Source organism: Fukomys damarensis, unplaced genomic scaffold, assembly GCF_012274545.1.
Source record: "Fukomys damarensis isolate Sample0158 unplaced genomic scaffold, DMR_v1.0_HiC HiC_scaffold_34, whole genome shotgun sequence".
NCBI lineage: Eukaryota > Metazoa > Chordata > Mammalia > Rodentia > Bathyergidae > Fukomys > Fukomys damarensis.
The window spans coordinates 6,704,035-6,721,165 of NW_022900946.1; the positions used below are offsets into that span (position 1 = coordinate 6,704,035).

Below are 17,131 nucleotides of genomic sequence, written 5' to 3' on the forward strand. Positions count from 1 at the left end.
GGGGAATAGGAGGTGAGAGCCGCCTCTTATTCGTGGGTCATCAGAGGCCGATCCGATCTTGAATGTCTGTGAAGGAAATCTTTAAGAAGTTAGAGTACACGGCCCAAGTCTGGTTTCTGATCAAAGGCGCTTTATTGGCTCAGCAAAACGATTATATACTGTTATCCCAGGGGGAAGGTTCAGCAAGCTTATTGGACAGTTCAAACAAATCTTCTACCAATCACATGAGTCATTCAAGCATTTAACCATAAAGGGACAAAGCACTTAGCAGCATACAGCAATCAGTATTTTACCAAATGTGGGGAGGGGTAAGTGGGAAGGTGTACATCAACAATTAACCCTATGCAATCTTTAACTTCACAATCCCTAGGGGCAAGTAGGACAGGGAAATACCACCAGCTTCCTGCTCCAGATCCCGTGACCCTGTGGTTAGCACAAAGGGCTATTTTTTCTGTAAGATTTCCTGTTTGCCCAGGGGCTAAACCTGCCAAAAGTCACGTATGTAGTCTAGTGGGATTTTTCCACCGAGGCAAAGGCTAAGGTTGAGGGCAGCCATCTTATGCAGGCCCAAGCAGTCTCTCACAGAATACCATAAAATGCAGAAGTTTCAGTACCAGATTAAAGCCGTTATGCCCCATTATGGGTAGTGGCATGATTTGTTTGTGTCTGCCTAGCAATTACAGGAAGACCTTGGTTTGTGAGCATAATTCATCCCAGAAACATGCTTGTAATCCAACTCACTTGTATATAAAAGCACATTTCCCCATAAGAAATAGTGGAAACTCAGATGATTCATTCCACAAGCCCAAAATATTCATAGAATATTGTCCTACAAAATCATAAAGAAAATATAAAGAAAAAAACTAGCCTGCAGTTACCGCTGAAAACTTTCACGGATGGTGTGAGGGACACAGAGATGAGGGTTATCGTATAGGACAACCTTCGCCATCACTATTAGAATCACTGCTATCTCTTGGGTGGCTCCGGAATGCTTTCTTTTCACGGAGCTCTAACGAGGAACTTTTGACTCCTTTTGAGTGTTTCATGGAAATACGATATTGCATTGTTGTTAAACACATTCATGGCTTACACTGCCACAGCCCTATTTGGATGGTGTTTTTCTAGAAAAATTGGCCGTTTCCCACATTTTACGCATCTCCCTGATCTCACTGGAAGTGGGGGATTCCTCTGCCTTTTTCTCTTCCTCCATAATCTCTTGCTGCTAGGAGATGACGCCCCACAATTCCACAGAGAGAGGGAGGGAGGGGAAGAAAGAGGGGTAACGAGGACCATTGGCTCAGTTGTGATCATGTGACATTTGGCTTTATGTACTACTCATATTGCAAGACATCATTCATCTACCAAGTTAAAATTTATTAGAAATGTGTGCCCATCTTTGTGGAACACTTGCAGAACAAGCACTTTCACTGTTTCCTTTTCTTCTGATATTCCTTTGGGAGCCTCATCTCTGCATCTCAGTGAAGCTGACCTATCCCTTCCCCTGGCTCTGGAATGGACACACGGCCTAGTCCTGCCCCACCAGCACTGTCCACCCTCCTGGCCACAGTGACTGGCTTGGGGTTGCTCGTATGACCATAGTCTGGCCAATCAGAGCCAAACCTATTATATTTACATGTACTATGGGCAAGGAGCCAGTTTCTTTCCAAGTTCAGAGTGCTAGCTCAGGCTGCTGGGACCCCCATCTGGCATGGGCCTGCCTGAAAAAAGCAGTTCACACTGAGAAAAGCAGGGGAGACCACCTGAGCACTGGGTCCATGAAGGCCTGAAGATCTCCCTTGTGGCTTTTTGAAACTAATCCCTCCTCCCATCACCCCCACCTTTTTAAAAAGCAACTTTGGTGTCTGATACTAGCAATTAAAAAAAAGATTACCCAGGATCTGCCATGAAATCCACAGAGAAGGGAGTCACGTGCTGTGATTTCTCTGGTTCCCCGGGGGCCCTGTGCTAAAGGTGTGGTCCCCAGTCTGGAGTCCTCTTGGAGGTGGTGAACCTTAAGAGTTGGGAGTAAGTTAGGTCACTGAGGTTGTGCCCTTAAGGGCGATGTTGGGACCCTGCCCCCTTTCTCTCTTTTTGCTTCCAGGTTGCCACGAGGTGAACAGGCAGCCTGTACCACACGCTCCTTCCATGATGTGCTGGGCCCCCGGAGGCCCAGGTCAACATGGCTGTGACCATGGACTAAAACCTCTGAACCCACGAGCCAAACTGAACTTTCTCTTATGAGGCTGATTTATCTCAGGTACTTTGTCACTGTTACGGTTTAGATCTAGGTAGACCCCAGAGTCTCACTGGACCCCAGGCTTTTTCGAGGTGACTGGGTTATGGTGACATCACAGCAGCCTTGGCATTAGATGGGGTCTGAGAGAAGAGGAGGCTCACTGCGGGCCTGACCTAGAGGGCTCTGTCGCCTTTTCCAGTCCCTCCCTTGACTTTTTCTGCCTCCTGTATGCCATGACACAAGCAGCTTCCCCGTGCCCACACCCTGCCACCATGCAAGGGCTGAAACTTCTAAAATGGGAGCCAAAAAGCTGAGAACGTCGGGTATTTTGTCCATCAGTGACACAGTGGCTAAGACAGCCACAGTGATGGAAACTCGACACAGAAGATCTGAAGTTGGGATTGGGGAGGACAAAGAGTATAGAAGAAGAAACCTACCTAAATATTTTGTAAGATACAGTGAGTAAATCAATGAAGTAGAAATCATATAGGATGTTTTACTGGTTTTATAGTCCTTTACATTTTTTTTAAAAGCAACTGCTTAAGACAAGTTCTTTAAATCAGTACAAAAGTTATCAAGTGTAAATACATAAGAGATCAACAGCACTGAATAGCACTCAACAGTAATAGTGGAAACTATGCTTCAAAAAGGCTTTCAAAAAAAGCTTTTGGACTCAAAAATTAAATTAGGACTCATCCAACTTTGAGAGGCCATTTTTCCCAAATTGTGCTGTCCTTTCTGATAAATAGTGAATAAGGCAGAAGAGCTGGTTCTGGTTTGGATTTTTTTTCACCCCTTATTTCAAATGAGTGGGAAAAATAGCTTCCCTTACTTCCAAAAAAATTTTAAAAATCCTCAAAAGCAAACCACTGTTGCCGTGGGACCTTGGACACAAGTCTGCCATGGCAGTCAAGTCTGCACGCTTAGGAGTGGCGGGGGAGGGCCACGCTGGCCACTGAAGGATTTTACAGTGCAAAGAAGCTGCAGGACACAGCCCAGGAGCGCTGGACTATCCAGGCCCTGTCTCAGTCATAGTTCCAAGGGGTGAGCATGACCCAGGAGCTTTCCTGAGAAGCCTGAAAACATCTCTGGTCTCATCCAGCCAGTCATTCCTGGTGGAGCCCTTTGACGACTGCAGACTTCATAGCCAGCTGACAGTCGACAGTGGGGTTTTGCTTTGCCGGTGGTCTGTTTGAGGACAAGATGAAATGGTTAGTTCAGGGTCAATGCTGAGTGTGTCCATAGCTAAGCAGGTCACATTCCTCGCTGCTTTATTTTTGGTTGCTTCTTGCAACCATACCAGATTAGGGCTACGTCCATTTTACAGAGGAGGAAGCTGAGGGCATAGGAGGTCAAAATGACCGGATGATGGGCAGGGTGATGGCCCCCTTCCTCTCTCCTCATTTGAACACTGTGTTTTCCCCAAATGTCCATGTCTTTGGAACAATACAGCAGACAAGGAAGGGCAAGCAACAGCTGTTTTACCAGTGGAAGAGACCTGACACCGGGGAAGTTAAGCAGCCAAAACAAAACAAAACAAAACACCACCCCCCAAAACAACAGAGACCCCATCTTTTGATTCCAGTTAGTTTTCTGACACCTTCAATGGAAGTTCGAAAGGTATAGGGCAAAAAAACACAGAGTGATCATTACACAGACTGTATTTTTCAGTGCCAGGAACTGCATGTTTTAGAGGGCAGTGGGAAGGGTGGTACCTCGGTCAGTATTAATGGGACCTATAAGTAACCTCTGAGTTTCCAATAGCCTTGCCATCGCTGACTGTGTGTGTCACACACCAGAGCTCAACACCCACTCCTGCCTCCTTGCACTTCTGAGTTTATGCTTCAGAAGAGAAGAAGCTGAATACTCTAGGGTTAGAGGTGCACCTGACAGAGTTCTGGTGAATGAAGAGAATGGGTGAAGTCGTGGAAAAGATTTTGCTTACTTGATAAAAAGGGTCAGGCTCGATTGGTGAAACACATGTTTTTCCTGTCCCTTCTTCCTGTCGTAAATGCACCTGGTGCAAACGGTGCCATCTTGTGGCCATGAGGTAGTAAACCAATGCACTAAGTATGGCAGCACAGAAAGGTAGGTTTCTGGTGTCTGGGTGATACCAGAGTGGCTGTATCAATCCTAGGCACTTTTTTACTATGCAATAAAAAGAAAACCCTATTAGGTTAGTATCTATTTAGGGTTTTTTCATTACTTGCCACCTAAATTCCTACCTGGTAACAAACATTTAAGAAGCCTTTCTTCTTCATTTTGGGTTTTCTCATTCGTCTGATCTTTTTGACACAGGTTCTCACCATGTAGTCGTGGTGGATTAACTAACGGGCAACTTGTAACGCCCGGCTGAACTGAATCAGTGTGGACTGGGCGTGGAGGATCCACCTGAGGATTGTTACCAATGGCCATAAAAACAGAACTGGGGGGGAAGATCGTGGTCCCTGATGAGAACTTGTCTGTTCTTGTTGGAGCAGGAGCTCAGGGTTTCGCTGTCACTGGAAATGGCTGCTGTTCTCGTCAGGGGAGCTCTGATCTTCACCATGAGCATCACTTCCTGGCTCCAGTGTGGATCCCTCAGCCTGGTGGTACAAATCCTTCATCCCACCAGTGCAGGTTTTCTGGCTCCCACTACTGGCCTTGGGGCCCTCCAGGTGCAGATCCTCAATACAGACAAGCATGAGACATTGGCATGGGCTCTGGGCCACTGGCTGGACTCATGGAGGGCACTGCCAATGGGCTCTGAGCCTTCAGCTGGACTTGTGTGAGACACTGCTGGGATCCAGGCCCTTGGCTGTATTTTTGGGGCTTCTAGTGTGTGGCTAATGTCTTGCATTCTTCTGTATTTGACTCTCTGGGAAAATATCATAAAATAATCCTATAAATTATGTGTCCTGTACTAAATGTATTCCCTTGCCAAAACCTTGACTACAATAGTAGTCCATGCTGCCTTCCAACTCAGAGTGATCTTCCTGCCTCAGCCTCCCTTGTGCTGGGATTATAGGCATGTACCGCCACTCCCTACTTATTCCTTTTTTTTTGAATCTGGGTATCACTATGAAGCCCAAGCTGGCCTGGAACTTTCAGTGATCCTCCTGCCTCAGCCTCTTGAGTTGATGGGATTATAGGTGTGCTCCATGACCTGGCCTAATTTTTTTTTTCTATCAGTGGGCAATACTGTTCAATAGTTTTAACATTTCTGCTCTAATTTCTAACAGTAATTACTGGACACTGAATCCACAAAAAAAAAACCAGAAGCAATTTGAATGTTTCAATACTTTTTAAGAGGGTGAAATGAATCCTGAGAACAAAAAGCTCAAGAATCTCTGCTCCAATAAAAATGAGTAAGAACTGTGGGCCTGAACAACCTGGGCTGGGGAGAGAAGGGGACTATAGGGAAATGAAGTACAACTCCTCAGTCAATCAGTCTCTTCACTGATAACAGCCACTCAGATTTTGCTACAGCTCATGGTGTGGTTTTAAAGAACTCACCTATCAGAGCAGGGTTCACAGGCCGGGGGTGGATTTTGGCTTACACACAGCACCCTGAAAAAGACAGACAGACCAGCGTTTTTCCTGTTTCATCTCCTCAAAGTCTGATAGTGATCAAGTCACTCCAGGGTTACCAATTAAGCAATCCTGTGAGAACAACCTCTGAACGATTTATACATTACACCCACTTTAACATATAATAACAATAGGACAACATTTTGAAAAGACATTCAAGGGCTATCTGTAAAAGAAAAAAAAACCTCAAAGATATTGTCTCTTTTAGAGCAAGGGTTGGCAAACCATGGCCTGTGGTCCAAAACCAAATAGCCCTGTTTTTATAAATAAAGTTTTATTAGAACACAGCCTCCCAAGTTCATTTGCTTATTGTCTGCTCATGCTACAGCAGATGTGAACAGTTGTGACAGGGACCACATGGACAGCAGAGCTGAAAATATCTATCATCTGGTGCTCTGCAAAGTTGCCAAGAGTCACTTCGTATCTTGGTCACGAGGACTTTAGAATTAACTGACCTAGATGCAGGTCCCTTCTTGGCCACTCTTGGCTTTGCGGCTTGATGAATGTTCCTGATGACATAATGGGGCTAGCTGTAGAGGTGATGTGATAGGAGGCTGGAAAGTGCTCAGCAGAGAGCCAGGCACAAAGCAATGCTAACAGGTGTCAGCAACCATTATCGAATGAGCAAGAGCTAGAGTGGACTTCATGGGGACGTAAGAGTCTTAAATCGATCCATAGGACAAAAATCAAGGGTGAAAGTCATCTCTGAAAAATCCCTTAGGAGGACAAACACAGTATCTCCCATGATTTCAACACAGCCGGTTTCCTCCAGAATTTATCACTGATTTGAGCAGGTCACAGTCAAGGCTGTGACCAATACTTCTATGTCAACTTCATCGAATTAAGAAATGCCTAGCAGACGAGTAGAACATGCTCCTGGGGGAGTCTGGAGTCATGGCCTAAGTATCTCTGTTCAGTCAGGCTCCTCCGCTGTGATGTTCCTGCCTTGAAGCCAGCTGACTATGGACTGAATCCCCCAAACCACAAACTAAACTAAACCTCTCTTCCTTAAGTTCTGAGTTCCAATTCTTGTGACCAGCAATGGGGAAAACTGACTAGTGAAAAGTCCCAGAATGAAGTCGCTGGCATTCAGGAGCTACATGATAGGAATGAAATCCATATGATCAAGCATGAGACTCACTCTCAAGACAGACTTGGGGACAGGAGATCCCTGGTCCCTTTACCCTCTGGGGGATGCACGTCCTGGGTAGAATGGTGGATTATTTCTTCTATTATTCTCCTTCTTTCTCCAACACTCTGCCCCCAAACACCTTATTCTGATATTTGTAAATTAATAAATATCTTTTTAAAGGAATTAATACAATAACAGTTTTTGATGGGAAACATCTGCCTTTTACAATGTGCCTTCTAGACACCAACTGCTGCTAGTACGTTATCTGAGAAAATCCCCCCAAATGACCTAGGCTAAATTTTTGTATTAATGTGTATTTACCTGGAAGAAAACCAGTAGTTGATGAGGCTGGAGACCACCACATAGGACACGATGACTGCCCCTGACAGGGCAAGTGATATGAAGACCAAGCCACAGAGGACACAAAGCAGTGTAATGCCACCCACGGAAATGACCAGTCCTAGGAGAACACGATTGGGAGAAGCGATCATCTAAACCTGGTTCAAAACAGGCAGACACTGGGCTCGTACGTCCAACATAATGACAGTTCAAATTTTTAAGTAAGATTTCCATAAAAATCCAGAGTTCGTGGTACCATTTGACTTGGGTGTGTAACCAGCCGGCCCTCCAGGTGCTTCTAGTCCCCAGTGCTCCCACATTATATTACTTAGGTCTCTTTGTTCATTTTTGTTACCCATAGAACAGGTCGAGCCTCAGCAAAGAAAAACCTCATCCAAAACCATACCAGTGGAGGTGCTTTGCTGATGCAGACTCTAGAGCCCATGTTTAAACTGCTCTGACAAGCTGCTTGCTTTTGGAAACGGGAACCTCTGACAAGAATGGCAGATGCCCGGGCTGTCTTCCCGATAAGTCAGTGTCCAGTAACAGAGCAGGATACCTTCCAGTAACAGGACTCCCACAAGAGCAGCCAAGGAGCTGAGCACCACGACGAGCCCGAAGAGCCCAACGGGGACAGCAGACAAGGCCATGAACACCAGCATGGAGAGGGCGAGGAAAGGATGCCTGTCCAAGTACTGACCCACTGGAGACTTTGTGAAGGCAACCACCTGCCGGCAAGGGACAAAGAACCAGGTCTGAGTGCCATGCCTGACCCAGGGAATGAATCCATCCAAATGGAGGGAAGGACAACCAGAGGTCATCAAGTTGGAAGGCTTATAGGTGAGGCCTCATTCCAAACACGAGTCCATACCGGCAGCAGTGTAAGGTGGCTCTGTGTCAGGCGCAAATTTGAAGTCCCCGCCTAAAGTCAGGTCTTGTGAGAGGAGGAAACACAGTTATAATGCCAGCCTCACACATGCCCTCTGTGAAGGCATCCTCAGCTACGTGCAATGATGAGATGTAGGTGCAGTTTGTTTCCTGTTTCACAGCTGAGGCTCTCAGAGTGAGGAGTGGCTCTCATAGTGGAGAGGTTAAATTCTAGCTACTCAGCATCACAGAGGAGCTTAATAGAGATGCAGAACATCAGGCCTTAGCCCATACCTGCTGCATCCAGTCTGCTTTTTCAACATTAGAGTTTGAGATGCAGCGGACTAAATGACTTATCTGGAGGTGACCAGCTTCCAAGTGACAAAGTCTAGGCATTCAATGCTAAGGCTGTAAAAATGCTTTTATTTCTAACCTTGACTATAAGCATACACTGCTTTAATAAATAGGGATTTGGGGGTCTGACTCAGTGGAAGGGGAGTGGCTTTAAATAGCAATGGCTCCAGGTAGCCCCACAAGGATGGGCTCCCCTTCTTCTTCTGAAGCCCTCCCCTTTCCTCTTCCCAGTACTCACACTACAGACCCGGTTCCCCTGAAAGGGCCCATTATCCCCAAACATTCCTCCATCAGACTGGTTCTTCTTGTGTCTCATTCCTGAGGCCTTTGCAGGCCAAGTGACTGAAAGGAAAATATAATTCAAATGCAGTGGTGACAGATGCCACTTCCCCAAACTCAGGTGCTTCCTAGAGACAGGAGTTCACCCAAGTGATTCAATGGGGGGCAAGGTGGGAACATGAGAGTTTTATAGTTTGAGATGGCAACGAAAGTGTAGGGCTGACCCTGCTTGAATAGGAAAGGCCATTCCAGGAGCCACAGGCATCCGTCTTGGGACCTCCTAGGGAGAAATCTCTCCATGACAAATTGCACTTCTAGGCATGCCACAGCATGGCACAGTGCCCACTGGCCACACTACCTCCTGTTTCTCCATTTTGAAAACAGCTGCCAGTGACTTTGTTATTCAGCTTCTTTAGCCAGAGGGGACCATCCCAAGACTCACCCATGAGCTAGGGCTTCCTAGCTCAGACTTCCTATTATCAGAGCCAGGGAGCTCTTCCTAAACTAGGATGCCAAAGACAGGAGGGAGGTTGAAGCGAGGTGGGCTCGGGTTCTGCACTGTCTCAGGCCTTTGTTGCTTTCCTGGTCTAGTCCACATGTATCCTTAGCAAATGCCCCCCATGCCAACTGACACATTCAACTGTCTCTCTGATCCTGAAACTCAAAAGGGCCTGAGGAAGCATGACGGTGGAGCAGATGGCACCCAGGTAAGGGACCCGGCAGTGCACACAGTGAGGGGGCCTTGCCCGTGAGGTACACCTGTGTGGCAGGAGGGGCAGACAAGGTCTGGATGCCCAGCTGCAGGGCTGAAGGGTTCACACCTGCACTACCCCACAGCAGCCACAGGGGGCATTGACACCCCAAGTGTGACCAGTGTAACCAAAAGCCAGAATTTTTCATTCACTTTAAATGTAAAGCCTGACATTCAATTTAGTCACTGGAAAACTTGTAGGTTTCAGATAGGTTGGTCATGCAAATTTAGTTTTATAAACTGTACATAAAGACTGACAAGAGAGCAAAATATTTCCAGTGGAAATTTAGAATCTGAATTGAGATTTAAAAGAATGTTGGATAACTCATTAATAATTTTTATATTAATTACAGGCTGAAATTATAGTGCTTGGGATATCCTGGGTTAAATAAAATATACTATTTAAACGAATTTCATTTGTTTATGTTTTTAAACGTGACTCTCAAAAAAATTAAAATTATGTATATGGCGTGCATATTATATCCACTGGACAACATTCATTTAAACTTTATCTTGGAGAAGGGGAGCAAACTGGGGGCATTTGATCAGGACTGAGACATCACTGAAGGAGCAGTTTAAGAAAGATGAACCTGGTACTCATGGGCAAGAGGTAGTCAGGCAGATCTGCAGGAAATCAGGCAAGGTTCACTAACGGCCAAAGCTACACTGATGTTAAGACAGGGAGGAGGCAGGGTGATACAGCCTAGAATTTGACTGACAAAAGAAAAATCCATAGGACTTAGGGATAATTTGGCCCGGGGAGTCCAAGAGAAAAAAGGCAAGGCTGTTCTACTTCTAGTCCTTGAGGCTCTACTTTTTCATAGGCTATTCTGAGTCTGGACTCTACAACTAAAACAACAACAATAAACCCCCCCAAAAGAAAATTGTTCATATATGCAGAAAGATCATTTTAAGATTCAAACAGTAAAGCCCAGCAACTGCTGTTTCCCAGGAAGAATCGCCTGCTCAGCCCGTCTCTCCTGGAAGGGAAAGGCCCTGTTCAGCCAGGCCTAACACTATCAGAGAATCTCCTTTAAATACGTAGTAGTAGGTAGGTAGGTGCCAGGCACTGTTTTGAGTGCTTTCCATGCATTTCCTCTTATAATTCTCCCCACCAGGCTGTGAGACAGCATTATCTAAGTCCAGGATGTTAAAATATTACAATCCAATTTTCATTCTTATGGTAACAGACAGGACACAAAGGGAGGAGGAAAAGAGGGAGAGCTTATTTTGCAGTAACATGCTCTGTAATTTTCCATCCCCACCCTGGAGGCAGAATGAACTTCCTACCTAGACTACAGGTATAGTACTGCTCTGAATAACCCGGGGATGCCAGGCTAGGCCCAGGCATCTCAGATAGTCCATACAACATGGCTATGGGCCTGGCACTGCTTACTCTAGAAAATAAGAGATGAAAGTTCAATGAACTCAACTGACTTGCCCAAGATTAGACAAAGATGATTTAATTATAAATACACATCTCAGCATTAGAGTTTCAACATAGGGGTCATGTAGAGAGTAGCTCTACCTGGAGCTACTCAGGAACCAGGCAAATTCTTTGGTGTCTCGAGATGAAGCAAGAGAGAGTGAGGAGGGGGCTGGAGTCCTATAATCCTCTTCAAGAACACGCTCCTCCTGCAATGACCAAACTTCCTCCCACTAGGCCTCACATCCTGAGGGTCCCACAACCTCCTAATAGTACTACCCTGGGTACTAAGCCTTTAACACAGGTGTGTCCAGCCTGAACCCTACAGGCTGCTTGCCCTTTTTTAAAGTTATAACTAAAAATTTTAAAGATATAAAGGAAGTTTAGTTACTCATATATATTAACTCTATTATATACTTTATATGTGGCCCCAAACAATTCCTCTTCACTTAATGCAGCCCAGGTAAGCCAAAAGGTCAGACACCCTGGATCTAAACTATAGCACTATATTTGGTATTATACTTTTCATTTTTGTGCTTTTGATTGGGATTTCATTGTTTAGGTGGCCCCCAAAATGTTGTGCTGAAGTGCTCTTTAGTGTTCATAAGAAGGCTTTATGCTTTATGGAGAAAATAGACATATTACAACATGCACGTTTGTTAAGACATGAGTTCCAGTGCTCTCGGCTCTGAGTTTGATACTAATGATAAACAATACACAGTATACTGAAATGTCTTTAAAGAGAAATACACATAAAACAAGGTTATATGTTGATCAGTTAACAGAAACTTGTCCAGAATCTCAAAGAAATTGAAGTCTGTACTTCACCCAGAGCAATGGTTTGGCATTTCTTCTTGCAATGTTTGTGATGACATTTATAAACATAACTGCCAGAAATTATGACAGTCAACTGTACACGTGGGGAACCTCTGCAAGATTCTCAGTCAACTGACTAGAAACATGTTTTTCTGGTTTAAAAATAGTTTGGAAAATCCACAAAGAGTGCCAGATACATTTTAGAGGAAGTTCAGAAAAGGTCTCTGCAGAGTATTGTTCTAGAGCTCAAAGAAATATCTCTTCAAGGGGACCCTAGTGGGACTGTGCTCTACTTAAAAAAAAAAAAATCACAAGACTATTCATCTGTTCCATGTACATGTGTATTTCTATGGGCATATTGTATCTAGAAAGACACATAATAAAATGATAATAGAATTATCTCAGAAAGCTCTTTTCCCTGATAAACTGCTGAAAAGCATAAAGAAAGCAATAAAGATAAATTTGCCATTAAACAGTTGAACACTTGAAAAATGGCTAATTTGAATGTTAATGTCCTTTAAGTATAAAACATACACTGCATTTCAAAGAGTCACTATTAAAAAGATTATAAAAAAATGTCAAGAATTTTTCTCATGACTATTTTTTGTAATGCTTACACATTGAAATAATATTATTCTGGATATATTATGTTAAATAAAATACATTCTGAAATTCCCATTTCTTTTTTACTTGTTAAATGTGACTACTGAAAAAACTGTACTACATATATGGCTCGTGTCATACTTCTACTGGCACTGGATTTCTGCTGGAATACTAGACTAAAATCTTAAAGTAGGTTTTGGCCCCTCATTTTCAGGATAAACGATAAGCCAACGCTAACAACAAAACCAGAGAAAGACAGTGTCTGTATCACAGAGTGAGAATAGCCTGTCTAAATTCAGCTAAAGAATTCAATTTGCCACTAAGGAGAGTCATTCAACCAAATTTTGGCCTAATGAGATGTAACTGGAAGTGTTGTGCATGACTTCCAGGAAGTCACTTACACGAGCGATGGTTATTGCCTAGAATATGGATGTGAGGGCTGATGATCTAGTAGTGATATAGGAAAGGAACAGGAAGATCACAATTTAGGCATGGCAGAGTAGTGAGCTAAAATATTCCTGACTTTCCTCCAACTTTTTTCTGCTTAAGTATTTTTCTGTCTTGTTTAGGTGAAAGTTAATTTGGAATTTTTTTATACATAGTAATTGAAAACCAACCTTTGAGTTATTCTGAAAGGACTTTATCAGCAAAGACATCTTCCTCCGGAGGTTCTGTAAGTCCTCTGAGACACTTGGGGGCTCTTCTTTGGCCATCTTGAAACTCACTTTAATCTCTGTAGGGGTTAATTCTCCTACCAGCAAGTTCTCTGGTGTAGTACAAAGTCCAATCTCTCATGTTTCCCAGTCTCTTGCTGTCACTGGAAGAAACAAAAGTTTCTTAAATCATTAGTGGTCCCTATCCACCTACTTCAATAAGAGCTCAGAATATCCCATCCTATTGACGCTAGGTATCCAGATGGAGGACAATTTGGCAATATTTGTCAAAATTTCAAATTGTGCACACTTCAATACAACAGTTTATTTTATAGGAATCTGAAGAAAAAAATCAAAAAGAAAGATCAAAAAGTATCTGAAAGATGTGTTTCACATTCCTGGGAGAGAACACTAACGACTAGCAAAACACTGGGAAGAAACCAACTGTCCATCAATGGGAAACTGGTTAAATAATAATAAATTCACAATCATTAAATGAATGCGTACTTGGTGACATGAAAAGATGTGTATACATTTTTAAAAAAAGATTACAAATTTTTCATTTTGTTACGTACACATATATTTATGTATACATGGCAAACAATGTAGAGGGACATAACAAAATATGGATGGTATTTATTATCTCTGAGTTTACTTAGCCTGACAAAATGCTGAAAATAATAAACAGAAACCAAGAAAGCTGAAACAATATTTGAAATTCCACTATATTTTCTCTCTCCCTTTCTTGTACAACAGTGACCTTTGCTGATTTCTTTCTTCATTTGTCTCCCAGTTACACTGTGCCGCAAATCATTCCCTATTTACATCCTCCCCCTAACAGCCTGCCTCAGGGACAGATCTTATCACATGCTGTAACCAAGCAGCCTGGAATTTCCGGGAGTGTCCTAATCTCACATAATTTTTATTTTATTTATTTATTTATTTTGGGTTTTTTGAGACAGGGTCTCACTATGTAGTTGAGACTGACCTGGAATTCACTACATAGTTCAGGCTGGTCTCGAACTCACAGCATCCTCCTGCCTCAGCCTCCCGAGTGCTCGGATTACAGGCGTGTGCCACCATGCCCGGCCATATTTTTATTTTTACTAAAAGCCATTTTGTTAGATACTTTTGTTTTTAATTTTTATGAATACATGTTTGCTGTACATAATGGTTATGTACATAATGCACATAACACATCTTAATTCTTCTTACATCCCATCCCCTCACTTCCTTCAAGACATGTTTTTAACACTGAGTTTTCAACTATCATTCTTATTTTACATTTCCCAGAACAACTGTCTGGCAGAACACATAGATCTCTTTTCCATTTCTGCCTTACAGCTAATCTTCTGACCTATAATACAGATGCCTACCAGACTCTGTCACCATGGCCAAAATAAACTGCAAGAGCCTAGCATTTATTTACCATAATAGATATCTCACAGTCTCATTAAGTGAGTTGGGGGTATTTTATACTAAAATACACAGAATTTGCTATGCACATTAAAATATATTTTAATTGCCTCAGCTAGAGAGTCCTTTGGACAAGAGGAGTAACCCCTCCACCCCATATTCTGTCTTCAAACCTGCAGGTGTCATATATCTTGACTCAATTCTCCTAATTTCTTCTCTGATCTACAGCTGGCAGAAAACAGTCCGGTAGCCCCTTACAGGTCTCTTTTGGCCTGGGAAACGCAAGTGCTTCCCAGACTGGTGTGAGGAGTCCGTTAGCGGTGAGTGCAGGGAGGCCAAAAGCCACAGACACCAAATACATCCACTTGTTACCAAACCAACTCCCAAACTCTTTTTGTCACCCGTTCCTGGGCAGGGCCTCTGGGAGCGGCCCGGAAAGCAGGCAAGCCCCGCCTCCTTCACGTTTGGGAGCGGAGCCAGGGCACCCCCAGCCAACTGGTTCTGCACCTTCCAAGGCTCTAAGTGAAGGCCCCGGCTTTCCCACCGTCGCGCCTCTGCGAGCAAACAGCCTCCCAATGGTTCCACGCGGGACCAGGAAGGGTCGCGTTTCCGGGTGGGAGCCGAGATGGGGCGAGGTCGCCGCTTTCCCGCAGGACCCAGCATAACCCTGGCAACCTGGAGGCCGGAGTGGGACACAGGAGAAACTGGGACCTGGGTTGGGGGAGTAGGGCGCCTGTCACGTCACTGTTTTGGAAAGCACTCCCTTTGGTGCTGGCAGCGGCTCTCCCCGCATTGACAGAGGAGGGAGCGCTAGGAGGGGCAGGAGGAGGGCTGGATGTCGAAGGGGCACCCGACGCTTCCCCTACCAGGGTCCCAGGGTGGGGAAGGGCCTGCGGGGGGCGTAGCCCTCTTAGCAAATCTGGCGGGCGGCGGCGAGGTGGGTGGGTGGGTGAGTGGTTTTCGGAGGCGTGGGTCCGGGCTCCCGGTGAGCTCCCAGCTCAGACGCAATGACTACAGGCACGAGATACCCGTGCCACCAGCCCGGGACAGAGGCGAGCGGGCGTGGGATGAGACTGCGCTGTCTACTCCCCCCTCCGCCCCGCCGTGCGAGCAAGGGCTAGGGGTGCCCGGATGCCCCATCCGCAGGCTTCCAGCTGTCTCACCTGGCGCCTGCAGCCCGCGGCTCCAGCAGTAAGTGCGGGCGAAGGAGACTACAGGCACGAGATACCCGTGCCACCAGCCCGGGACAGAGGCGAGCGGGCGTGGGATGAGACTGCGCTGTCTACTCCCCCCTCCGCCCCGCCGTGCGAGCAAGGGCTAGGGGTGCCCGGATGCCCCATCCGCAGGCTTCCAGCTGTCTCACCTGGCGCCTGCAGCCCGCGGCTCCAGCAGTAAGTGCGGGCGAAGGAGGAAGGAGCCCGCGCAGGGCGGAGGCCTGGCCGCTTCCTCCACCCAAGAGAGAGTGACCCATCCTATACCCATGTCTTGGAGTGAAAGTTCTCGGCCACCTGAGCTTGTGAAAGAACTTAGGGTTTTCCCTCCTAAGCACCCAGACTCAACCCTTCTGGAAGCTTCTCTGGAGCCCAAGAAGCACAAGTGATATGCTACCACCTTGACAGGGATGCTTTAACCGTAACTCCTCAAGTGCAAATGTCAGCAGCTATGAGAGAAGAATTAGATTATTTCCGTTATGCAGATGAAAAAATTGAGGAACAATGCAAGTCCGTCAGTTCACAAGGATCCAGTCAGAGTGGGAGCGCTTTCCAAGCCTCAAATCCAAGTCAGAGGAGCAGGATTTCTCAACAGCAGCGCAGTTGGCACTTTGGGTAGGAGAATTCTGTTTCGGGGCTTCTGTGACTGTGGAATGTTTATCAGGATATGTGGCCTCTACCAGTGGACCCCTCCTCAGTTGTGACAACGAAAATGTCGCCTAAACAATGCCAAGTGTTCCCTGGGGAAGTGTTCTTCTGGGTCGAAAACCACTGCCATCCGGCAAACAGGTAAAGACAATGAGCTGCGGCCCAGCATTCAGTCCCAGGCTCTGGTCCCTGCTCTATGGCCTTGGCAGAGATACCTCGCCGAGCATGGTTATAATGCCCAGGCACTGGTGTGCTCCTAAACAGTTCTCAGGCTCTTTGCGTGAGGGACCTGTGTTGATTTACTTCTCTTCTGAAGCCTGTGTCCATAGCGACCTAGACAGTAAGTCCATAGGCAAAGAGAGAAGTCACAGGGTTATAGTGAAGGCTGGGACAATGGCTGTAAAGAACATATAGCACCCACTGTATTTGAGCACGGTAGAGGCTCAGAAATGTTCGATGTTATTGCTTCTGCCACCTTATATTTCTAGAAATAATCAGGTTGGTGGATACAGAAATAAGCTTGGTGATAATGACGATAATTATGAACCCTACTCTAAGTCCTCTCCTTTGCAAAAAAAGAACGAGCTAGTGAAGGAGATGGGACAACATGGATAGATAAGTATCTGTGTCTAAATTCTTAAATTTCAGGGAATCTTGCCTTCATGCACTTTACACTTTTCAGTTGTAATATGATGATTTCCCCACCTAGGGAAATGTTTTGTTTTCCTTAGACTAAAGCGCTGTGTTACTCCCAGAGTGTTGCCGTGAAAGCTAAACCGGCTTCAGTTGGTTGTGTGTGTGTGTGTGTGTGTGTGTGTGTGTGTGTGTGT

General features: G+C 45.2%; 1 protein-coding gene across 11 annotated transcripts in view; it reads right to left on the reverse strand.

The window, feature by feature from the left end:
- Positions 1-30: 30 nt before the first annotated feature.
- The window catches only part of Tmem159 (transmembrane protein 159), a 97,494-nt gene continuing 80,393 nt past the window's right edge, over positions 31-17,131 (reverse strand). Inside the window, exons 1-7 of one of the 11 annotated variants that reach the window (XR_004515195.1) lie at positions 15,806-15,890; positions 12,991-13,190; positions 7,837-8,005; positions 7,260-7,398; positions 5,732-5,785; positions 4,182-5,093; positions 3,355-3,424 (exon numbers count right to left, since the gene is read on the reverse strand). Coding sequence is in view for 10 of the 11 variants with exons in the window: in XM_010607881.2 (XP_010606183.1) it covers positions 3,343-3,424; positions 5,732-5,785; positions 7,260-7,398; positions 7,837-8,005; positions 12,991-13,086 (540 nt within the window). In the remaining variant the exon portion in view is untranslated. The other 10 variants (XM_033758514.1, XM_033758517.1, XM_010607881.2 and 7 more) reach the window with 10 other exon arrangements.